Source organism: Hyla sarda, chromosome 2 (genome assembly GCF_029499605.1).
Source record: "Hyla sarda isolate aHylSar1 chromosome 2, aHylSar1.hap1, whole genome shotgun sequence".
NCBI classification, from domain to species: Eukaryota; Metazoa; Chordata; class Amphibia; order Anura; family Hylidae; genus Hyla; species Hyla sarda.
The window spans coordinates 318,204,114-318,230,584 of record NC_079190.1 but is presented as its reverse complement, the minus strand read 5'-3'; the positions used below and the strand labels follow the sequence as shown (position 1 = coordinate 318,230,584).

The following is a 26,471-nucleotide window of genomic DNA, read 5'->3' as shown; positions in this document are numbered from 1 at the left end:
GTGGTTTCTCATAAGAAACCACTGATCCATGATTCTGCCGCTTGACTGCTCATGCCTGGATCTCTGGCACTGAGCAGTCATTCGGTGATCGGACAGCATGGAGGCAGGTAGGGATCCTCCGGCTGTCATGTAAGCTGTTCGGGATTTCACTGCGGCGATCCCGAACAGCTCTCTGAGCTAACCGGCATGGTTTTACTTCCACTTTAGACGCGGCGTTCAACTTTGAACGCCGCGTATAAAGGGTTAATAGCGCGTGGCACCACAATCAATGCCGCGCGCTATTAGCCACAGGTCACGGCACGCCGTGGCCCCTCATTATAGATCGGGAGCGGACTCATAACGTACAGGTACGTCATGGGTCCTTAAGAGGTTAAAGTGTACCTGTCATAAACAAAAACGTTTTATGTAACGCAGATAATACCATTATATAAATATTTGTAATATACATTGGTTAAAAGATATGTATATTTTTGTCCTTGCAGCTATTGTCTGTGTGTCTCTATGAGGAGTCCAAATATAGGAAGTGAGGGTGGACAAGCAGGGCTCTGTACAGTGAGGACAAGCAGGGCTCTGTGCAGTGAGGCTCTGTGACTTGCTATGGGCTCACACATGATGATGATTGACAAGCCAGGAGCCTGCACAGAGCCCTGCTTGTTCTGTCCTCACTTCCTGTATTTGGACTCCTCACAGGCAATAGCTGCAGGGACAGCACTTTTTCACCTACAGGGGGGCCCTGCTAATGTCTACAGGGGGGCCCTGCTAATGTCTTAAGGGGGGGCCCTGCTAATGTCTAAAGGGGGGGGGCCTGCTAATGTCTAAAGGGGGGTCCCGGCTAATGTCTAAAGGGGGGCGCCTGCTAATGTCTAAAGGGGGGCCCTGCTAAAGTCTAAAGGGGGCCCTGCTAAAGTCTAAAGGGGGGCCCTGCTAAAGACAAAAGGGGGCCCTGCTGTCTAAAGGGGGGCTGCTAATGTCTAAAGGGGGGCCCTGCTGTCTAAAGGGGGGCTGCTAATGTCTAAAGGGGGCCCCTGCTAATGTCTAAAGGGGGGCCCCTGCTAATGTCTAAAGGGGGGCCCTGCTAAAGTCTAAAGGGGGCCCTGCTAAAGTCTAAAGGGGGGCCCTGCTAAAGTCTAAAGGGGGCACTGCTAAAGTCTAAAGGGGGGCCCTGCTAATGTCTAAAGGGGGATACTCCCTACTATTAAAGACAATCTTACAGCAGAGTCACCTGCACTAACTTCAATTTATAGGTAGATGCAGGTGACCCTGTTTCTACCGCTGCTCACCATGTGGTCATCAGTCCCACGGCCAATTCAAATTCCCTGTTCTGTCCAATGGAAAAGAGAGAGATCTTGGCTCATACTACAGCAGCCGCCTCCATTGTACACAACAAGGACCCACATATCATACGGTAAACAGCGCCAGAAACCGCGTCACCCCGCTGTCAGATTCCCTTTAAAATAAAAGTACTCGTACTTGGTATCGGCGAGTACTTGAAATAAAGTATCGGTACTCGTACTCGGTCTTAAAAAATGGTATCGGGACATCCCTAGTTGTGACTATAGGTTATTAATCCCAGATTAAAGTAGATACATTTGGTCATACTGTGGGCACCAAAAATGCATAATATGCTCATGTCGAACTGACCTTAGGCTAGGTTTCCACACAGGTTTTTTTCTGGTGTTTTTTTGAAAAGTGCCAATGCAGTTTTTGAGCCAAAGGTAAAGGAATGACTTTTACTTCTCCTTCCTACTGGATCCACTTCTGACTTTGGCTTAAAAACTGCAGTGGCACACAAAACAGCCCCCCCCCCCCCCCCCCCAACCTTTGGTCTTGTTCACACCATGGAAAATCTAATTCCTTGTCACAATTCAACTCAACTCCTTGTCACAACTTCCACTATGGAACTTCAGTCATGTAAACAAAGCAGCGGACCTTCCTTTATAGGAGGATGTTCCAGATTCCTCATGGAAATTTTGAGTGGAATTTCCATAGTATGAATATCCGACAATATCAAATATCAACGTATATATACTTCTAGTACAGGTGAGTAAATATTTTACCTGTTTTAACCCCTTAAGGACTCTGAAACGGAGGTTTTTCCGTTTTTGCACTTTTGTTTTTTCCTCCTTACCTTTTAAAAATCATAACCCTTTCAATTTTGCACCTAAAATTCCATATTATGGCTTATGTTTTGCGCCACCAATTTCAACTTTTCAGTGACACCAGTCATTTTACCAAAACATTCAAAGCAAAACGGAAAAAAAAATTAATTGTGCAACAAAATTGAAGAAAAAATGCCATTTTGTAACTTTTGGGGGCTTCTGTTTCTACGCAGTGCATTTTTTGGTAAAAATGACACCTTTTCTTTATTCTGTAGGTGCATACAAATAAAAGGATACCCTACTTATATAGGTTTGTCTTACTTCTGAAAAAAATCATAACTTCATGCACAAAAATGAATACGTTTGAAATTGTCATTTTTTGACCCCTATAACTGTTTTATTTTTCCGCGTACGGGCCGGTATGAGGGCAAATTTGTTGCACTGTGATCTGAAGTTTTTAGTGGTACCATTTTTGTATTGATCTGACTTTTTTATTGCTTTTTATTCATTTTTTCATGACATAAAAAGTGACCAAAAATATGTTATTTTGAACTCTGGAATTGTTTTGCTTGTACGCCATTGACCTTGCGGTTTAATGAATGATGAATGATATATTTTTAGAGTTCGGTAATTTCTGCACGCTGTGATACCACATATGTTTATTTTTATTTACACAGTTTTTTTTGTATGGGAAAAGGGGGGTGATTCTCACTTTAATTAGGGAAGGGGTTAAATGATCTTTATTAACTTTTTTTTCACACTTTTTTTTTGCAATGTTATAGCCCCCTCTAAAGACTAAAACACTGCACACACTGATCTTCTACACAGATCACTGCCATTCATTTACATGATTTCAGGCTTGGAGCAATCAATCGCCAATCGGACACATCGGAGGCAGGTAACGGACCCTCCGCTTAAGTTCTAGCTGATCGAGACATTGCGATTTCACCGCGATGGTCCCAATCAGCCCGACAGAGCTGCCGGGAGTGTATTTTTGTTACTTTAGACAAGGCGGTCAACTTTGAACGCCGCATCTAAAGGGTTAATAGCGCGAGGCACAACAATCGGTGCTGCACGCTATTAGCCCAAGGTTCCGGCTTTCATTAGCCGCTGGGACTGACCCGCTTTGATGCAGCGTGACCCCGCTTTATAGATCGGGCGCAGGGCGAAGAGGTACGCCCTGCGTCCTTAAGAGGTTAGAAACAAAAGAAGTAATCTGATTGGTTGCTATGGGCAACTCAGTGCTCTCTGGAAAGGTTTTGATAAATCTCCCCCTAAAAGTCTACAGAGCACTGTTGTTAGACATGTTGTCAGTTGTCCTGAATAACCTCTTTAAGTCCAGGGTCAACAAATCCGTCTACCAGGAGATTTTGGAGTACTTAATGCTTCCTTTCTTTTTAATTGCATTACTGATATTCAAATTTTTTGAGTTTCATCCGTATAGAGACAGCTCAAACCAGTAAAATGTTACAATTAATATAGACTATCCCCAATTAAGCAAAGAAGGGAGAATAGAATAAACAAGAAAGGAATGGTTAAAGAGAGGGAGAGAAAAATCTAATCAAAAACTTTTCTCGCTGTCCCGTATAATTATTCCTATTACTCCAGACTTATCATAGAGTTGTTAGTCCATTCCTTATACATACTGACTGTACCATCAATGTTCCAGCATTAAGTTTCTTTTGGACTTAATTCTGATTGCCAGCAGGGTATACAAGTCTTCTCGATCCTTAGATAATCCGTTCCTTATTCACTTTGCTATCCAGTTATCAAGGACAGACAAGACATTACACCATTAACAAGCTCAGTATCACTTTCATATATCATGAGCTGATACAGACACCAACTTAGTTTCCCTTTTACCAAGTGTGAACTCTCTACCAGCTCTTAAAAAAACGAACATAACATAAACTTCTCCTTCTCACCTCACCCCCTACAGTCCACTTTACACAGAGAACAACTTAGGCTAGGTTCACGTATGTCTGGTGTAAACCCAGCTTAAAACTCAATGCAACTGATGGTACAACTGATGAAAACATGCATCAGTTTTCATCAGTTGTTTAGCATCCAGCATACATTATTTCTGAATGCCGGACAGGGGAACACAGCAACATGTGTTCCCTCGTCGGGCGTGGCTAGACATCCAACTGGAGACACCAGATAAATGTGACCCGTGTAATTCAAAGTAATGGCTTCAGTTCTAGCTTCAGTTTCCCTCCATCGTTTTTAGCAAGTAATGGAGGAAAAAGATGACGGACGCCGTACAAATGTGGACGAGCCCTTACATATGAATTGCAGTCCCCAACAAGGGATGCAGTCTCATCCCTTATTCCATTAAATTTAACATCAAAACAATTTGATATATTATCCCACCTCAAAAATAAAACCTCAAGCAAACAAGCAAATGCAGCTTCTTCCAACAGATCTGTATTGGTATGATTTATAGCTCACATAAGAAATATCATAGCACATTTTACATATGCGCATTTGTTGTATGCAACTTTACAAACCAACATAAAAGTATACAAGAAGATTTGTATTACTCAGAATTTTGTTTTTCAATTTGTTCCATATAAAAGTGTGAATGAGGCTTTAGGGTGAGGTCAACTGTTGTGGTCAAATTGTCAACTCTTCGTGAGTGTATGGGAGAATATATATCCAACTTTTAATGTAAGGTAACGCAATATATTCAAAATAGATAAAATATATTATAGATCCTATACATACTTAGATTATTGGAATTAAAGATCCTGGGTTTAGAAATGGTGTTAAAGGAGTACTCCACCCCTAGACATCTTATCCCCTATGCAAAGGATAGGGGATAAGATGTTTGATCGTGGGGTCCCACCGCTGGGGACCCCCGGGATCTCGGCTGCATCACCCCACTGTCGTTAGTGCAAACTCGCTCTGTGCGTAATGACGGGCAATACAGGAGCCGGAGCATCGTGATGTCACGGCTCTGCCCCTCATGATGTAACGGCCCGCACCCTTAATGCAAGTCTATGGGAGGGGGCATGGTGGCCATCATGCCCCCTCTCATAGACTTGTGTTACGGGGGCGGGCAGAGACGTCACGAGGGGCGTAGCCGTGACATCACGATGCTCCGACCTCTGCATCGCCGTCATTAAGCACAGTGCGAGTTTGTTCTGTGCAGTAACAACAGCGGGGTGCTGCAGCCGGGATCACGGGGGTTCCCCAGTGGCGGAACCCCCGTGATCAGACATCTTATCCCCTATCCTTTGGATAGGGGATAAGATGTCTAGGGGTGGAGTACCCCTTTAAAGTTATATTGGTATAGACTTGGGACTTCATAAGAAGTGTTCTGCATTCATTTGGATATACCTGACAGTTAAATAAGGACATTAGACTAGAATATGAACTGAATTATAGTAGTTAGCACTAAGCAAATTATATCACAAGACATAATACCTATGATAAAAGCATTATTTTACTACTACATACATTCACATACATTCAGTTTTTTCACTTTTCTTAAAGAGGTGGGTGATTTTAGCTTTGCATTATTTATCTGTATATATACAATGGCCATGGACGTCTATGCTCGTCCAATTGCCGTTACCGGGGTATGATGCGGGCTCCCGACTCGAGCCCATGTCATAACGGCCAGCGATCGCCGCGGCCGGCTATCAACTCTTTAGATCGCCAATGTCAAAGTTGACAGCGGCGTCTAAAGGTGCCTGTATCCCGTCCCTGGTGGTCCAGTGGGGTGGATCGCCCCCCCGCAGAGCGATCATGGGGGGGCGATCCACTACTGAGGTAGCCTGAGGGCTTGGCCAGGCTTTATCAATCGAGCGCAGAGCACACAGTTCATTGTGGTTTTATGAAACCACAATGATCTGTATGAGGAATCTAATGATTCCTCCTAAAAGTCCCCTAAGGAGACTAAAAGTGTAAAAAAAAAAAATAAAGTAAAAAAAAAGTTTAAAAACACACAAATTAACCCCTTCCTTATTAAAAGTTTAAATCACCCCCCTTTTCCCAAATTCCATATTAAAAATATGTAACCATTATAAAAAAATACACATATGTGGTATCGTCGCGTGCGTAAATGTCCAAACTATAAAAATATATCATTAATTAAACTGCACGGTAAATTGCGTACACGCAAAAAAATTCCAAAGTCCAAAATAGCGTATTTTTGGTCACTTTTCATACCATAAAAAAAGGAATAAAAAGCGATCAAGAAGTCTGATCAAAATAAAAATGGTACCGATTAAAACTTCAGATCACGGCGCAAAACATTTTCCCTCAAACCACCCTGTACGCAGAAAATTTTTTTTTTTATAGGGGTCAGAAGAGGACAAATTTTAAATGTATAAATTTCCGTGCATGTAGTTATATAGGTTTGATTTCGTCGTACTTCTGGAAAAAATCATAAGTAGGGTATCATTTTAATCGTATGGACCTACAGAATAAAGATAAAGTGTCATTTTTACTGGAAAATGTACAGCGTAGAAACAGAAGCCCCCAAAATTTACAAAATGGTGTTTTTTTTTCAATTTTGTCGCACAATGATTTTTTTTCCGTTTCGCCGTAAATGTTTGTGTAAAATAACTGATGTCATTACAAAGTAGAATTGGTGGCACAAATAATAAGCCCTCGTATGAATTTTTAGATGCAAAATTGAAAGGGTTATGATTTTTAAAAGGTAAGGAGGAAAAAACGAAAGTGTAAAAACAGAAAAATGCTTGGTCCTTAAGGGGTTAATGAAAATTTGTCAAACACCTGTGGGGTGTTAAGGCTCACTATACCCCTTGTTACATTCCGTGAGGGGTGTAGTTTCCAAAATGGGGTCACATGTCGGTATTAATTTTTTTGCGTTTATGTCAGAACCGCTGTAAAATCTTTTTTTTACACTAACTGGCTGGTGTAGACCCCAACTTTTCCTTTTCATAAGGGGTAAAAGGAGAAAAATCCCCAAAATTTGTAGTGTAATTTCTCCTGAGTATGGAAACAGCCCTAAACTGTTTCCTTGAAATACGACAGGGCTCTGAAGTGAGAGAGTGCCATGCGCATTTGAGGACTAAATTAGGGATTGCATAGGGGTGGACATAGGGGTATTCTATGCCAGTGATTCCCAAACAGGGTGCCTCCAGCTGTTGCTAAACTCCCAGCATGCCTGGACAGCATACCTGGGGGGGGGGGGGGGGGACAGTGTTAGGGGGTGTATATGTAGTGTTTTACCCTTAATTATTTGTTAGTGTAGTGTTTTTAGGGTACATTCACACTGGCGGAGGTTTACAGTGAGTTCCCTGCTAGGAGTTTGCGCTGCGGCAAAAAATTAGCTGCAGCCCACACTTGAAGCAGGAAACTTGCTGTAAACACTGGGGGGGGGGGGGGGGGGGGAAACCTCCAGCTGTTTCAAAACTACAACTCCCAGCATGTACTGACAGACCGTGCATGCTTGGAGTTGTACTTTTGCAACAGCTGGAGGAACACTGGTTGGAAAACCTTCAGTTAGGTTCTGTTATCTAACTCAGTATTTTCCAAACAGTGTGCCTCCAGCTGTTGCAAAACTACAACTCCCAGCATGTACTGATCGCCGAAGGGCATGCTGTGATTTGCAGTTTTGCAACATCTGGAGAGCTACAGTATAGAGACTACTGCAAACTGTGGTCCTCCAGATGTTGCAAAACTACAAATCCCAGCATGCCCAGACAGCAAACAGTTGTGTGGGCATGCTAGGAGTTGTAGTTTTGCAAGATCTGGAGGGCTATAGTTTAGATACTACTGTATAGTGGTCTCAAACTGTAGCCCTCCAGCTGTTGCAAAACTACAAATCCCAGCATGCCCAAACAGCTGTCTGGGCATGCTGGGAGTTGTAGTTTTGCAACATCTGGAGGGCTACAGTATAGAGACCACTGTATAGTGGTCTCAAACTGTAGCACTACAGATGTTGCTAGGCAACTTACCGGCTTCCATCGGATCCAGGGAGCCAGCTGCACGGCATCGCGCCCGCCGATCTCCAACACCGATCATTGCCCGCAGCCTCCCCCACAGGGTAAGTGGACTCCGGCGCAGGTCCCCTTCGTTTCCCCGTTCTGCCCGGCCTATTGTGGTTGGGCAGAATGGGGAAAACTAAAGTTAACCCCCCCCCGCCCCCCTTCTGCTATTGGTGGTCGTGTCTAGACCACCAATAGCAGGGATAGGAGGGGTGGCACCCCTGCCACCTCACTCCTATCCCTTCAGGATGATCGTGGGTGTCTTGGACAACCGCGATCCCCCTTATATTCCGGGTCACCGGGTCACTATAGACCCGGAATGACCCGGAATCACGCAAATCGCAAGTGTGAATTCACTGCGATTTGTGCCGATCGCCAACATGGGGGGGGGTCCGATGACCCCTTAGGGCATTTGCGCGGGGTGACTGCTGATCGATATCAGCAGTCACCCCGATCCGGTCCCCGCCCGGCGCGCGGCAGGGACCGAAATTCCCACGGATGTACGCATATGTCCTTGGTCCTTAACTACCAGGGTGCTTAGACGTACGCATACGTCCATGGTCCTTAACCCTTTAAAGACGCAGCCCATTTTCACCTTAAGGACTGAGCCCTTTTTCGCAATTCTGACCACCGTCGCTTTACGAATTAATAACGCGAAAACGCTTTTACCGAATATTCTGATTCTGAGAATGTTTTTTCGTGACATATTCTACTTTATTTTGGGGGTAAATTTTCAGCATTACTTGCATCCTTTCTTGGTGAAAAATCCCCAAATGTCATGAAAATTTTGAAAATTTAGCATTTTTCTAACTTTGAAGCTCTCTACTTGTAAGGAAAATGGATATTCACAATAAATTTTATTTTTATTCACAAATACAATATGTCCACTTTATGTTGGCATAATAAAATGGACATATTTTAGAGGGCTTCAAAGTAGAGCAGCAATTTTCGAAAAATTCATGAAAATTGCTAAATCTGAAGGGACAAATGTTACAGAATTACAACTCCCAGCATGCCTGGGCAGTCAAGGCATGCTGAGAGTTGTAGTTTGGCTACCGTTTGGGCACCACTGTAACAGTGGTCTCCAAACTGTGACCCTCCAGATGTTGCAAAACTACAACTCCTGGCATGCCCAGAAAGCCTTTGGCAGGCTGGGAGTTGCAGTTTGGCCTTCCTAGTGGTTGCCACAGTAAAGATCGTTTTACTTTCACTTTCAATTATCCCCCCCCCCACCTCCCCACCATCTCTTCCCTACCTGATCCAGTATCCAGCAGTCTCCAGCGAAGATCCGGGGTCCCCAGGCATCTTCTCCTGCAGGTACTGGCCTCCATCTTCTTCCCACGATCCCCTCGACATCCAGGGGTGGGCAGAACGGGGGTTGCCATGGCAAACCACTGTCCTGCTCTGCTATTAGTCAGAATCAGTTCTGACCAATGGCAGGAGATAGGAGGAGATCGCAGCTCTACGACCTCACTCCTAGCCCTCAAGACGATTGGGGCTGTACCTGACAGCTCTGATCATCGCTATTTTCTGGGTGATCGGGTCATCAGAGACCCGATCAACCCGGAATAGCAGAAAATCGCATGTCTGAATTGACATGCGATTTTATTCGATCGCCGACATGGGGGGGGGGGGGGGTCTCAGGACCCCCCTGGGCGATGTGCCGGGGTGAATGCTGAATGAATTCAGCAGGCATCCCGAACCGGTCCCCAACCGGCTAGCGGCGGAGACCGAAATTCCCACGGGCGTATCCATATGCCCTCAGTCCTTAAGGACTCGGGATGCAGGGCGTATGCATATGCCCGATGTCCTGAACAGGTTAAGGGGTTAAGGACCCGGGGTTTTTCCGTTTTTGCATTTTCGTTTTTTCCTCCTTACCTTTAAAAAATCATAACTCTTTCAATTTGGCACCTAAAAATTCATATGATGGCTTATTTTTTGTGCCACCAATTCTACATTGTAATGATGTCAGTCATTTTACCCAAAAATCTACGGCAAAATGTAAAAAAAAATCATTGTGAGACAAAATTGAAAATAAAAACACCATTTTGTAATTTTGGGGGCTTCTGTTTCTACACACTAAATTTTTCGGTGAAAAATTACACCTTCTCTTTATTTTGTAGGTCGATATGATTAAAATGATACCCTACTTATATAGGTTTGATTTTGTCATACTTCTGGAAAAAATCATAACTACATTCAGGAAAATTTATACGTTTAAAATTGTCATCTTCTGACCCCTATAACTTTTTTATTTTTCCGCATAAGGGGGGGTATGAGGGCTCATTTTTTGCGCCCTGATCTGAAGTTTTTAGCGGTACCATTTTTGTATTTACGGACTTATTGATCGCTGTTTATTCATATTTTCATAATATAAAAAGTGACCAAAAACACACTATATTGTACTTTGGAATTTTTTTTGCGCGTACGCCATTTACCGTGTGGTTTAATTAATGATATACATAGTTACATAGTTACATAGTTACATAGTTAGTACGGTCGAAAAAAGACATATGTCCATCAAGTTCAACCAGGGAATTAAGGGGTAGGGGTGTGGCGCGATATTGGGGAATGGATGGGATTTTATATTTCTTCATAAGCATTAATGTTATTTTGTTCCAGGAATGTATCTAATCCTGTTTTAAAGCTGTAAATTTTTCCTGCTGTGACCAGTTCCTGAGGTAGACTGTTCCATAAGTTCACAGTTCTCATGGTAAAGAAGGCGTGTCGCCCCTTGAGACTAAACTTTTTCTTCTCCAGACGGAGGGAGTGCCCCCTCGTCCTTTGGGGGGGTTTAACCTGGAACAGTTTTTCTCCATATTTTTTGTATGGGCCATTAATATACTTATATACGTTTATCATATCCCCCCTTAAACGTCTCTTCTCAAGACTAAACAATTGTAACTCCTTTAACCACTCCTCATAGCTAAGATGTTCCATGCTCCATATTAGTTTAGTCGTGCGTCTCTGCACCCTTTCCAGCTCCACAGTGTCCCTTTTATGTACAGGCGACCAAAACTGAACAGCATATACCAGGTGAGGCCGTACCAATGCTTTATAAAGGGGGAGTATTATGTCCCTGTCCCTTGAGTCCATGCCTCTTTTGATACATGACAATATCCTGCTGGCTTTGGAAGCAGCAGCCTGACATTGCATGCTATTCTGTAGTCTGTGATCTACAAGTACACCCAGATCCTTCTCTACCAGTGACTGCCAGTTTAACCCCCCCTAAGACATACCATACATGCAGGTTATTAGTAAGCAGATGCATAACTTTACATTTATCCACATTGAACCTCATTTGCCAAGTGGATGCCCAGACACTTAGTCTATCCAAGTCATCTTGTAACTTATGCACATCCTCTATAGACTGTACCGTGCTACAAAGCTTGGTGTCATCTGCAAAGATAAAAACAGCGGTTAATACCATCCTCTATATCATTGATAAATAAATTAAACAGCAGCGGGCCCAGTACAGAACCTTGGGGTACACCACTAATTACCGGGGACCAATCAGAGTACGAATCATTGACCACCACTCTCTGGGTACGATCCATGAGCCAGTGTTCAATCCAGTTACAAACTAAAGTTTCCAAGCCCAAAGACCTTAACTTACCTGTCAGACGTCTATGAGGGACAGTATCAAATGCTTTAGCAAAATCCAGAAACACTATATCCACAGCCATTCCTCTGTCAAGGCTTCTACTCACATCTTCATAAAAGCAAATTAGATTGGTTTGACAACTCCTATCCTTAGTAAACCCATGCTGGTTAGCACTTATAATACTATTATCCCCTATGTATTCCTGTATGTAATCCCTTATAAGTCCTTCAAACAATTTACCCACAATGCACGTTAAACTTACCGGTCTATAGTTTCCTGGGGAAGACCTAGAGCCCTTTTTGAAGATTGGCACCACATTCGCCTTGCGCCAGTCCCTTGGCACAATACCAGACATCAGAGAATCTCTAAATATCATGAACAGGGGTACAGATATTACTGAACTTACCTCTCTAAGAACTCTTGGGTGTAGTCCATCTGGCCCTGGAGATTTGCTTACATTTATATTACTTAACTTACCTTGTACCATCTCTACATTAAGCCAGTTCAGTACATTACATGATGTGTTACCAGCACTGACCTGGCCAATGTCAGCTCCTTTTTCCATAGTGTATACAGAACTAAAGAACCCATTCAGTAGCTCCGCCTTCGCTTGATCGCCCGTGACAACCTCCCCATTATCATTATTTAGGAGTCCTACATGCACTGTCCTTGGTTTTTTTGCATTTATATATCTAAAAAAATATTTAGGATTAGTTTTACTTTCTTTGGCTACCTGTCTCTCGTTTTGAATTTTTGCTGTTTTTATTACATTTTTACAGATTTTAATAAGCTCCTTGTACTGTTTAAATGTTATAGCTGACCCATCAGATTTGAATTTTTTGAAGGCAATTTTTTTGTTGTTTATTGCTCTTTTAACATCATTTGTCAGCCATGTAGGATTTAGATTTAATCGTTTATATTTGTTCCCCTTTGGTATATATTTAGCTGTATAGTTATTTAGAGTTGATTTAAAGATGTCCCATTTACCTTCTGTATCAGTATTTGAGAACACCTCCCCCCAGTCTATGTCCTGTAGTGCAGCTCTCAGCCCAGGGAAGTTTGCCTTTTTAAAGTTATATGTTTTTGCCTTCCCCGTCTGTCTTTGTTTTCTACATTTTAAGTCAAAAGTAACTATATTGTGGTCGCTATTACCAAGGTTTTCCCGCACAGTTACATTACCAACCAGCTTAGCGTTGTTGGAAATGATCAGATCCAACAAGGCATCACTTCTTGTTGGGTCCTCCACAAACTGGCCCATAAAATTATCCTGCAATTATCCTGCAATATATTTTTATAATTCGGACATTTCCACACGTGGCGATACCACATATGTTTATTTTTATTTACACTGTTTTTTTTAAATGGGAAAAGGGGGGTGAGTCAAACTTTTATTAGGGAAGGGGTTAAATTATCTATAACACTGCATACACTGATCTTTTACATTGATCAATGTTTTCTCATAGGAAACCATTGATCAACAATTCTGCCGCTTGACTGCTCATGCCTGGATTTCAGGCACTGAGCAGTCATTCGGCGATCGGACACCAGGAGGCAAAGTACGGGACCCTCCTGATGTTTCTCAGCTGTTTGGGATGCCGCGATTTCGCTGCGGACATCCCGAACAGCCCCCTGAGCTAACCGGCAATGATTTACTTTCACTTTAGATGCGACGTTCAACTATGAACGCCGCATCTAAAGGGTTAAGCGATCTATTAGCCACGGGTCCCGGCCGTTGTTAGAGGCCCCGCGCCCACGTCGTGGCCCGCGTTATAGAACGGGAGCGGTCTCAGAATGTACCAGTACGTCCTGGGTCCTTAAGAGGTTAAATAATAACCCAGCAATTCTTTTTTATTTACATAGGCAACCACAATGTTTTTAACCCCAGCCAGTCATCAACCTACACATCTAATGGACAACAGTTCACTATGTCTTATGGTAGTGGCAGCGTCAGTGGTATCTTTGGCTATGACACAGTTACTGTGAGTAACCAGTTTCTTTAATTCAATACTGTATTTGATCTTACTGTAAATGTGATATATACTGTTAAATACTGTAACTTCATAGTACAAATGTATCTTTCACATAGGTTCAAGGACTATCTATCACTAACCAGGAATTTGGACTGACCTATTCAGAAAGTGGCAGCAGTTTCTACTACTCTAAATTTGATGGAATCTTTGGAATGGCATACCCTGCCATGTCTGCAGGGGGTGCCACTACAGCTATGCAAGGAATGTTGCAACAGAATCTGCTTAACAACCCAATCTTTAGTGTCTACATGGGCAGGTACAGTATAAAAATACATGCAAAGATAGAAAAAATATAAATCATGAAAAACAGGTGCAGGGAGTGGGGTTTCCAAACTATGATGTACACTCAGGCATTTCATAGACCTCATAATTTATTAAAGGGGTTTTCCAGGAATAGAAAAACAGTGCTACTTTCTTTCAAAAACCGCTCCCCTTCTGTCTCCAGGTTGGGTGTGGTTCTGCAGCTCAGTTCCATTAAAGTGAATGGAGCCAAGTTGTAAAACCGCACCCATCCAGACATGGATCTGTTTTTTAAATAAATTAGCTGTGTTTTTCTATTCCTGGATCACCCCTCTAAAGCTGCTGCAACCTACCTAACTCGTCATTAGGGTAGTTCTTAGCTGTTGTTCTCTACCCCACCAGCCCTGAGTGATTCATCTCTCCCTATACACACACACGCCATGCTACTCAGGACCGGCTTACCCCTTAAGGACCAAGGGCGTACAGGTACGCCTTTGCTCCCTGGTACTTAAGGACCAAGGGTGTACCTGTTTCTGTACCTGCCGCGCGCCGGGCGGGGACCGGATGGGGGTGACTGATGATATCTATCAGCAGGCACCCCACGCAAATGCCCAGGGGGGTCATCAGACCCCCCCCCCCCCCATGTCGGGGATCGCCCCAAATCGCAAGTGAATTCACACTTGCGATTTGCGACATACGGGTCTATGGTGACGTGGTAACCCCGGAATATAACGGGGATCGCGGTTGTCCATGACACCTACGATCCCCCTGAAGGCATAGGAGTGAGGTGGCAGGGGTGCCACCCCTCCTATCCCTGCTATTGGTGGTCTAGACGCGACAACCAATAGCAGATCGGGGGCGGGGGGCTTAACTTTCGGTTTCCCCATTCTGCCCACCCACAATAGGTGGGCCAGAATGGGGAAACGATAGAGGACCGGCACCGACGTCCACTTACCCCGCGGGCGAGGCTGCGGGCGACCATCGGTGGAGGAGATCGGAGTCCGGGGATGTCGTGCGGCTGGCTCCCTGGATCCGACAGAAGCCGGTAAGTTGCCTAGCAATATCTGGAGGGTACAGTTTGAGACAACTATACAGTGGTCTCTAAACTGTAACCCTCCAGATGTTGCAAAACTACAACTCCCAGCATGCCCAGACAGCTGTTTGGGCATGCAGGGATTTGTAGTTTTGCAACAGCTGGAGGGCCCCAGTTTGGAGATCACTGGCAGTGATCTCTAATTGTGGCCCTCCAGATGTTGCAAAACTGCAACTCCTAGCATGCCCAAACAGCAGTTTGCTGTCAGGGCATGCTGAGATTTGTAGTTTTGCAACAGCTGGAGGTCCACAGTTTGGAGATCTCTAAATTGTAGCCCTCCAGATGTTGCAAAACTGCAAATCCCTGCATGCCCTAACAGCAAACAGCTGTCTCGGCATGCTGGGAGTTGCAGTTGTGTACCTCCAGCTGTTGCATAACTACATCTCCCAGCATGCCCTTTGGCAATCAGTACATGCTGGGAGTTGTAGTTTTGCAACAGCTGGAGGAACACTGGTTGGAAAATACTGAGGTAACAGAACCTAACTGAAGGATTTCCAACCAGTGTGCCTCCAGATGTTGCAAAAATACAACTCCCAGCATGCACTGTCTGTCAGTGCATGCTGGGAGTTGTAGTTTTGAAACAGCTGGAGGTTTGCCCCCCATGTGAATGTACAGGGTACATTCACACAGGCAGGTTTACAGTAAGTTTCCTGCTTGAAGTATGAGCTGCAGCAAATTTTTCGCCACAGCGCATACTCCTAGCGGTAAGCTCACTGTAAACCGCCGCCAGTGTGAATGTACCCTAAAAACACTACACTACACTAACACATAATAAAGGGTGTTTCCAAAATGGTGCCTCCAGCTGTTGCAAAACAACAACTCCCAGCATTTCCGGACAGCCACTGACTGTCCAGGCATGCTGGGAGTTTAGCAACAGCTGGAGGCACCCTGTTTGGGAATCACTGGAGTAGAATACCCCTATGTCCACCCCTATGCAATCCCTAATTTAGTCCTCAAATGCGCATGGCGCTCTCTCACTTCGGAGCCCTGTCGTATTTCAAGGAAACAGTTTAGGGCCACATATGGGGTATTTCCATACTTGGGAGAAATTGCACTACAAATTTTTTCTCCTTTTACCCCTTATGAAAAAGAAAAGTTGGGGTCTACACCAGCCTGTTAGTGTAAAAAAAAAAATTTTACACTAACATGCTGGTGTTGTCCTTTACTTTTTATTTTCACAAGAGGTAAAAGGAAAAAAAGACCCCCAAAATTTGTAACGCAATTTCTCCTGAGTACGGAAATACCCCATATGTGGGTGTAAAATACTCTGCAGACGCACAACAAGGCTCAGGAGTGAGAGTGCACTATGTACATTTGAGGCCTAAATTAGTGATGTGCACAGGGGTGGCTGATTTTACAGCGGTTCTGACATAAATACAAAAAAATAAATACCCACATGTGACCCCATTTTGGAAACTACACCCCTCACGTAATGTAATAAGGGGTACAGTGAGCATTTACGCCTCACAGGGGTCTGACCGATTTTTGGAACAGTGATCCGTGAAAATGAAAATTGTAATTTTTAATTTGCTCAGCTCACTGTTCCAAAGATCTGTCAAACACCAGTGGGGTGTAAATGCTCACTGCACCCCTTATTAAATTCAGTGAGGGGTGTAGTTTCCAAAATGGGGGGGGGGTCCACTGTTCTGGCACCACGGGGGGCTTTGTAAACACACATGGCCCCTGACTTCCATTCCAAACAAATTCCCTTTCAAAAGCTTAATGGCGCTCCTTCTCTTCTGAGCATTGTAGTGCGTCAGCAGAGCACTTGAAGTGCACACATGGGGTATTTCCATACTCAGGAGAAAATTACCCCCAAAATTTGTAACCCCATTTCTTCTATTACCCCTTGTAAAAAATGTAAAATTTGGGGAAAAACCAGCATTTTAGTGAAAAAATTTTTTTTTTTCATTTACACATCCGACTTTAATAAAAAGTCGTGAAATACCTGTGAGGTGTTAAAGCTCCCTGTACCTCTCGTTACATTCCTTGAGGGGTGTAGTTTCCATAATAGTATGCGCTGGGGGGGGTTTGCTGTCCTGGCACCATAGGGGCTTCCTAAATATGACATGCCCCCCAAAAACCATTTCAGAAAAACTCACTCTCCAAAATCCCATTGTCGCTCCCTCCCTTCTGAGCCCTCTACTGCGCCCGCCGAACACTTGACATACACATATGAGGTATTTTCTTACTCGAGAGAAATTGGGTTACAAATTTTGAGAGGATTATTTTCCTTTTAGCTCTTGTAAGAATTCAAAAACTGGGTCTACAAGAACATGCAAGTGTAAAAAATGAAGATTTTGAATTTTCTCCTTCAATTTGCTGCTATTCCTGTGAAACACCTTAAGGGTTAACACACTTACTGAATGTCATTTTGAATACTTTGAGGGGTGCAGTTTTTATAATGGGGTCATGGGTTCATCAAAATTTGGTGAAAAATTGGAAAATTGCTGCTGAACTTTGAAGCCCTCTGATGTCCTCCAGAAGTAAAAACAAGTCAACTTTATGATACAAACATAAAGTAGACATATTGTATATGTGAATCAAAATATAATTTATTTAGAATGTTTATTTTTCTTACAAGCAGAGAGTTTCAAAATTAGAAAAATGCAAAATTTACAATTTTTTCATCAAATTTTGGAATTTTTCACTAAGAAATGTTGCAAGTATCGACAACATTTTACCAATAACATAAAGTAGAATATAGTACAAAAAAACAATCTCGGAATCAGAATTATAGGTAAAAGCATCCCAGAGTTATTAATGCCTAAAGTGAAAGTGGTCAGATGTGCAAAAAAACGATCTGGTCCTACAGTGAAAATTGGCCTGGTCCTTAAGGGGTTAAACTAGGATTTCTCTGAAACGCCCAAGCATTTAGGAGTTAATCATAGTGTTCCAGGACCCTGGCTCCTGCACCTGTTTTATGCTACCCATGGTTTGGACAGCATAAAACAGATTTCCTTTAAAGGGATACTCCGGTGGAATCCCTATAGCAAACCTCTCCTGCTCTGGGCAGTTCCTGACATGTACAGAGGTGTCAGCAGAGAGCACTGTGGTCAGACAGAAAAGAAATTCAAAAAGGAAAGAACTTTCTGTGGAGCATACAGCATTTGATAAGTATTGGGAGGATTAAGATTTTAAAATAGAAGTAATTTACAAATCTGTTTAACTTTCTGGCACCAGTTGATATAAAAAAATGTTTTCCACTGGAGTACCCCTTTAAACTCAGATGCCCTGATTCCAATGATGGATTTACTTTCTTGCTACGTCCCACTGTGCCAGATATATAGGGGTTTAGCTATTTAGCTGGCTACCTGTAGATGTCACTATATATACTCAAATAGGCCGAAATTATATTGCAAAACGTGGTGAATGAAAGGCTAAGGTAATAAGAAACCACACCGCATGTTCCATTAAAATTCCCTCCCATCTGATTGTTTAGTGAAAAGTACTCATAGTCAACCAAATAGTAAATACCCTATATCTCGGGAACTGGGGGAGTAGCAAGAAAGTAAAAACACTGTTGCAATCAGGGCAACCAAAGCTACAAATATATAAGAAAACTCACTTTTTAATGCAGTACCCCTGAGAAAAAAAACTTGTTCTTAAATCAACTGGTGACAGAAATGTATACATATTTGCAAATTACTTCTATTTAAAAATCTCAAGCCTTCCAGTATAGTACTTATCAGCCGCTGCATGCCCTGGAGGAAGTTGTGTAGTCTTTTTATTTAGACATGGTGCTCCCTGTTGCCAATCTCTGTCCATGTCAGGAGAGGTTTGCTATTGAGATTTGATAATGCTCTGCACAGTATCTGACACTGACAGATGTGACAGCAGAAAGTCCCGTGTTTAACCCCTTAAGGACTCAGGGTTTTTCAGTTTTTGCACTTTCGTTTTTTCCTCCTTACCTTTTCAAAATCATAACCCTTTCAATTTTCCACCTAAAAATCCATATTATGGCTTATGTTTTGCATCACCAATTCTACTTTCCAGTGACATTAGTAATTTTCCCCAAAATTCACAGTGAAATGGAAAAAATAATCATTGTGCGACAAAATCGAAGAAAAAACGCCATTTTGTTACTTTTGGGGGCTTCCGTTTCTATGCAGTAGATATTTCGGTAAAAATTACACCTTATCATTATTCTGTAGGTCCATACGGTTAAAATGATTCCCTACTTATATAGGTTTGATTTTGTCGTACTTCTGGAAAAAATCATAACTACATGCAGGAAAATGTATACGTTTAAAAATGTCATATTTTGACCCCTATAACTTTTTTATTTTTCCACGTACAGGGCGGTATGAGGACTCATTTTTTGTGCCGTGATCAGAAGTTTTTATCGGTACAATTTTTGTTTCGATCGGACTTTTTGATCACTTTTTATTCATTATTTTATGGTACAAAAAGTGACCAAAAATACGCTTTTCTGGACTTTGGAATTGTTTTGCGCGTACGCAATGGACCGTGCTGTTTAATTAATGATATATTTTTATAGTTCGGACATTTACGCATGCGGTGATACCACATATGTTTATTTTTTTTTTATTTACACCTTTTTATTTTTTTTATGGGAAAAGGGGGGTGATTCAAACTTTTATTAGGGAAGGGGTTAAATGACCTTTATTAACACTTTTTTTTTACTTTTTTTTGCAGTGTTATAGGTCTCATAGGGACCTATAACACTGCACACACTGATCTCTCATGCTGATCACTGGCATGTATTAACACACCTGTGATCAGTGTTATCGGCGCTTGACTGCTCCTGCCTGGATCTCAGGCACGGAGCAGTCATTCGTCGATCGGACACCGAGGAGGCAGGTAAGGGTAAGGCCCCCCCCCCCCCCCCCCCCCGGTGTCCTGTAAGCTGTTTGGGTTCCGAACAGCCCGACTGAGCAGCCGGGATACTTTCACTTCAGACGCGGCGGTCAGCTTTGATCGCCGCGTCTGAAGGGTTAATACAGGGCATCACCGCGATCGGTGATGTCCTGTATTAGCCGCGGGTCCCGGCCATTGATAGCCACCGGGACCGACCCGATATGACGCAGGGACACCGCGTGACCCCGTGGCATATCGCGGGAGCCGGCGCAGGACGTAAATATACGTCTTGCGCCGTTAAGGGGTTAAAGGGGTACTCCGCTCCCCAGCGTCTGGATCATTTAGTTCCGAATGCTGGTTGCAGGCTTCCATTGTTGCCCCACCCCCTCGTGATGTCACACGCTGCCCCAGTGATGTCACCCCCCACCCCCTCAATGCAAGTCTATGGGAAGGGAGCATGACGGCCATCACGCCCCCTCCCAAAGACTTGCCTTGAGGGGTTGGGGCGTGATGTCACGAGGGGGCGGGGCGACCACAGAAGCCCACACATAGTGTTAGGAACTAAATGTTCCGGATGCTGGGGAGCGGAGTACCCCTTTAACTATAAAGACTACATGAATTCCTCCGGGGCATACAGCAGCTAATAAGTGCATGAGATTTTTTAAATATAAGTCATTTGCAAATCTGTATAACATTCTGTTGATCTAAAAATAAAAAACATACATGGAGTCACTAAAAGATTAAATGTAATATTCATACTGATCAATGAGGTTTTCATTCTAAAACCCATAGTGGCTCCTCAAGTTACAATATTTATTTGTTCTGCAGCGTCTGATGTAAGTTAAAAACATTATAAAGCAACTAAAATAACCTCAAAATAGAACATTAAAGAAAAATAACCATATAATTAATACAGATAAAGCATGTAAGGCTATATTAAGGCTATATTCACAAACAGCTGAAATGTTGAAGATTTTTTTGTCCTTTGTGATTTAAGCAATGCAGATTTATAAATTCACAGCATGTAATTTTCTGTCATTGACTGGTTATGGATTTGTTGCCAATTTTTAGTGATGAATTCAACGTGGAAGTCAAAATCTACAACAAAAAACAATTGTTGCAAATTTTTCTGCAATTTACCCATAGATCTGTAGCAAAATCTGCACGTGCAGGAGAAAAAAAACTCTTTAAGGTTCACATGCGCTGATTTTTTAACGGGTTTTCCGCTGCGTATTTGAAAGTGGGCGGGCTCTTCTCGGCTGTCAGCAGCAGATTTTCCGTGGCGGAATTTATGCTGCGGAAAATCCGCCACAGTCTCTACTGATTTCAATGGGGCTTGCGGCGGATTTTCCACAGTGTACATTCTGCCGCGGAAAATCTGCTGCGGACAGCCGAGAAGAGCCCGCCCACTTTCAAATATGCTGGGGCAAACCCGCAAAAAAATCTGCACGTGTGAACGTACCCTAAGGGTCTATTCACACGTACAGTATCCTGCGCATATTTAATGTAAGGATTTGAAGCTGCAGATTTGAAGCCGTGTTCAATCATTAAGTTTACATTGAAATCTGCAGCATAAAATTCTGAGCATCAAATATATGCAGGATACTATACGTGTGAATACACTCTAAGGCTAAGTTTCCACTTGTGTTTTTTTTTTTTAATACATTTTAAAAAGCGCCACAAATGTTGCATGGCTTTTTTTTGTAAAATAACTGTGCGGCCAAATGTTAGCTGAAAGTCAATACAGATTCATGAAATGCCAAACCCACCTGAATTTTATTTTGCCATTTTTGCACTTTTTCTTTGGATTTTGGCTCTGTGACAGTTTTCCAAAATTGCAGCATTTTTTGGGCAACATCTTGGCACTTCTCTCCCATAGAAGTCTATGGAAGGAAAAAAAGCCATAAAACGACATGTGGGTTTACTATTGGCGTTTTTCCTGCCCCCATTTCTTTAAGAGAAATTCCTGAGTCACGCGATGAAAGAATCACATGACTTGTCATGATAAAAACACAAAGAAAAAAAAACACCAAGACTAAAACCCACAAGAAGGGTATCTTGCAAAATCACAAGGCAGTGTTTTGTGGCATTTTTTTCAGATAAAAAAAAAAAAAACTAGTGGAAACTTAGCCCAAGCCCTCTTTCAGAAGCTCTTTTTAAGTTAATGGTGTTTTACAATGTTTTGGTGGCTTTTTTCCCTAAATAATGTTTTCTTATATGCATTTTTGATGCCTTTTTTGAGTACCGTATTTTTCGCCGTATAAGACGCACTTTTTCTTCCCCAAAACTGGGGGGAAAAAGTCGGTGCGTCTTATACGGCGAATGCACCCCTATCGCGGCGGTCCCTGCGGCCATCAACGGCCGGGACCCGCGGCTAATACAGGACATCACCGATCGCGGTGATGCCCTGTATTAACCCTTCAGACGCGGCGATCAAAGCTGACCGCCGCGTCTGAAGGGAAAGTGACACTAACCCGGCTGTTCAGTCGGGCTGTTCGGGACCGCCGTGATTTCACCGCGGCGGTCCCGAACAGCCCGACTGAATAGCCGGGTTAGTGCTTACAGGACACCGGGAGGGACCTTACCTGCCTCCTTGGTGTCTGCTCCGTGCCGGGATCCCCTGTATGCCGGCGCTCTCCTTCCTCGTCATCACGTCGTCGCGTACGTACGTCGGCGTGCGTAACGACGTGATGGCGGCGACGGAGAGCAAGGATACCCGGCCGGCAGCAGAGACGTCCGGAACGACGGGGACACGGTGACAGCGATGGAGCGACATTCAGGGCAGCGGTGACGGGTCCGGAGCGGCGGGGGACACGTGAGTAGGACACGTGAGTATTACCTCCTCCTGCAGTGGTCTTCAATCTGCGGACCTGCAGATGTTGTAAAACTACAACTCCCAGCAAGCCCGGACAGCCAACGGCTGTCCGGGCATGCTGGGAGTTGAAGTTTTGCAACATCTGGAGGACCGCAGGTTGAAGACCACTATTGGGTTCAAAATCTTTATTTTTTAAGATTTTGCCCCTAAAAATTGGGTGCATCTTATACGCCGGTGCGTCCTATAGGACGAAAAATACGGTATTTTTCTTAGTTCAAGTCATGAGATTTTTTTCCTGTGATTCAACAATTTATTTTGAAGACTGTAAGTTGAGGAATGTTAAAAAAATAAAAAAATAAAAATACAAAAACACACAGACACACACAAACAAAAACAATGCAACACATATTTAGGTTAGGTTCACACAGTATAAAATGGAACAAAAAAACTGCAGTAAAAGTTTTTATTAAACCACAACTGTCACACATTTTTCACCCCCAGACTACTACCAATATAGTACTGATGTCAAAAAAACTAAATACAGCCATTCCTTTGGCTGCGCTCGTTCATCTTTTTTCATGTTTAAGGGTGCGTTCACACGCTAGCAGCGGGTTTTGTGATGGGTGAATGAACGGAAGAAATAGTGCACGCACTAATTTCCCGTTACTATTGCCCGTCACAAAATAACGGCCGTTATTAATAAAGGGCGATAACAGGTTAAAACGGCTATTAGAAAAATCCCATAATGGGATTTTCTAACGGCCGTTTAACGGCCGATGTTCAAGATTTTTTTGACGGGACATTCATTACGGATGAATTTTTATAGTGTGAAAAGGGGCCTAAGTGAGAAGAAAAAACTGCAACATTTAAAATGAAACACTAAACTAACATTCTACTGTATTCCCATGGTAACACTTCCTCTGGTGTAGTAGAAGAAATGCTGTTTTTCTACTACTACACTAGAAAAGTATTGCCATAGGAGCGCAGGAGAATGTTAGTTTGGGGTTTTATTTAAAACTTTGCCTTTTTTATACTTGGTGCCAAGTAGGATCCCAATCCTTCATGCAATGTATAAAAAACTTGCCACTCAAATAGAAGATATACGTATACTTATTATTTTTAGTTTTTCCGTCGTTGCCTTCCAAGTGCCATAATTCTTTAATTTATTGGTGAACAAAGCCATATGAGGGCTTCTTTTTATGCAAGAAAAAATTTTACTTTTTTTGGTCACTATTTTGTGGTTCATATATTTTACTGGTTAATTTTTATAAACTTTTTTGATGGGAAAATGATTTTTTAAAAATGCTATTTTGTCATTGCTTTTTTGCATTTTATAGTTACGCTGTTCGCTGTACGGAATATATATAACATTATAACTTATATATCAAATTTATATTGTACTTTTTAATACATTGCCACAATAAACAAATAAAATAAAAAAATAAAACAAAATAAATAATAATAATTCATGTGTTGGCATTACAAGACCCATAACTATATATTTATTTTTCACCTTATGGTGCTATGCTACAGTTTGTTTTTTTGCAGACAAACTTGTAGTTTTTATTGGTAACATTTTAAAATATGTATGACTTTATAATTGTTTCTTTTCCATTTTTCGGGAGGCGAATGAACAAAATACCACAATTGGGGCTTTTTTCTTTTAGGGTAGGGTCACACTTTGTGTATATGCAGCATATTTCACGCTGTGGAAAATCTGCGTATTCTCTTGTAAGCAGACACACAGGGCTACCGGGCGGCATCCGGGGCACGGTGTGCGCATTGAGGTTTGGAGACAGAACTGTGCATCACAGTCATGTTGGAGCACTGGTCCCATCTCCAAATCTCACTGCAAAGGGCTGCTGCAGGTAGCTCTGTGTGTCTGTTCTAAGGAGAGCGCGCAGCATATTTTCCACAGTGAAATACGCTGTGTATATTCTACGAGTAACACTTCCCTTACAGTGATGAACATGAAGGATATCTAATAAAATAAATTTATATTTGGGTCATTATGGATGTGGCAATACCAATATGTGTATTTATCTTCTTTTTTATGTACTTGAAGGGATATAAGGGTAATTTTTTTTTTTTTTGGCGGGGGGGGGGGGGAGTTTTTTTTTCTTTTTTATTACAGTCATGGCCGTAAATGTTGGCACCCCTGAAATTTTGTGATGAATGTGATGCTCCTTTAAACTCACCTGGGGCAAGTAACAGGTGTGGACAATATAAAAATCACACCTGAAAGCAGATAAAAATGAGAGAAGTTCACTTAGTCTTTGCAAAGTGTGTCTGTGTGTGCCACACTAAGCATGGTCAACAGAAAGAGGAGAAGAGAAATGTCTGAGGACTTGAAAACAAAAATTGTGGAAGAATATCAACAATCTCAAGGTTACAAGTCCATCTCCAGAGATCTAGATTTGCCTTTGTCCACAGAATGCACCATTGTCAAGATGTTTGCAACCCATGGCACTGTAGCTAATCTCCCTGGGTGTGGACGGATGAGAAAATTTATGAAAGGTGTCAACGCAGGAGATTCCGGATGGTGGATAAGCAGCCCCAAACAAGTTCCAAAGATATTCAATCTGTCCTGCAGGTTCAGGGAGCATCAGTGTCAGCGCAAACTATCCGTCGACATTTAAATGATATGAAACGCTATGGCTGGAGACCCAGGAGGATCCCACTGCTGACACAGAGACATAAAAAAGCAAGACTACATTTTGCCAAAATGAACTTGAGTAAGCCAAAATCCTTCTGGGAAAATGTCTTGTGGACAGATGAGACCAAGATAGAGCTTTTTGGTAGAGCACATTATTCTACTGTTTACCGAAAACAGAATGAGGCCTACAAAGAAAAGAACACAGTACCTACAGTAAAATATGGTGGAGTTTCAATTATGTTTTTTTTTTTTTTTTGCTGCCTCTGGCACTGGGTGCCTTGAATGTGTGCAAGGCATCATGAAATCTGAGAATTACCAATGGATTTTGGTTCGCACTGTACAGCCCATTGTCAGAAAGCTGGGTTTTCGGCCGAGATCTTGGGTCTTCCAGCAGGACAATGACCCCAAACATGCATCAAAAAGCACCCAGAAATGGATGGCAATAAAGCGCTGGAGAGTTCTGAAGTGGCCAGGAATGAGTACAGATCTAAATCCCATTGAACACCTGTGGAGAGATCTTAAAATTGCTGTTGGGAAAAGGCACCCTTCCAATAAGAGAGACCTGGAGCAGTTTGCAAAGGAAGAGTGGTTTAACATTCCGGCTGAGAGGTGTAAGAAGCTTATTGATGGTTAAAGGAAGCGACTGATTTCAGTTATTGTTTCCAAAGGGTGTGCAACCAAATATTAAGTTAATGGTGCCAATAAGTTTGTCCAGACCATTTTTGGAGTATGGTGAGATATTATGTCCAATTTTCTTTTTTTTCCTCCCTTTTTTGGTTTAGGTCCAATACACACAAAGGGAATAAACATGTGTATAGCAAAACATGTGTTACTGCAATCCTTTTCTGTGAGAAATACTTCATTTTCTTGAAAAATGTCAGGGGTGCCAACATTTACGGCCTTGACTGTATACTTTATATATTATATATATTTTAGGTATATTTTCATTTTCTTCATTTCCATTTTTTTTTCTTACTAGTCCCACAAGGGGACTGATGGCGTTAATCAGATCACTGGTATAATAGTGCTGTGTATTTAGCCTCTCAGTATAACGCTGACAGGTAATGTACCAGCACAGCCTATCCAGTTACTCAAAATAGAAAAGAAAACAAAGGTGCGCTTCTAGTGTAGAGGTTTGAGTAAACAGGTG

General features: G+C 42.5%; 1 protein-coding gene across 2 annotated transcripts in view; it reads left to right on the top strand.

Annotated features, from left to right (window-relative positions):
• LOC130357918 (gastricsin-like) overlaps positions 1 to 26,471 on the top strand; it is a 69,547-nt gene that overhangs the window by 39,264 nt on the left and 3,812 nt on the right. For both annotated transcript variants that reach the window (XM_056560671.1, XM_056560670.1), the window contains exons 4-5: positions 13,527 to 13,645; positions 13,753 to 13,952. In XM_056560671.1, the coding sequence (XP_056416646.1) occupies positions 13,527 to 13,645; positions 13,753 to 13,952 (319 nt within the window). The remainder of the gene's footprint in view (positions 1 to 13,526; positions 13,646 to 13,752; positions 13,953 to 26,471) is intronic.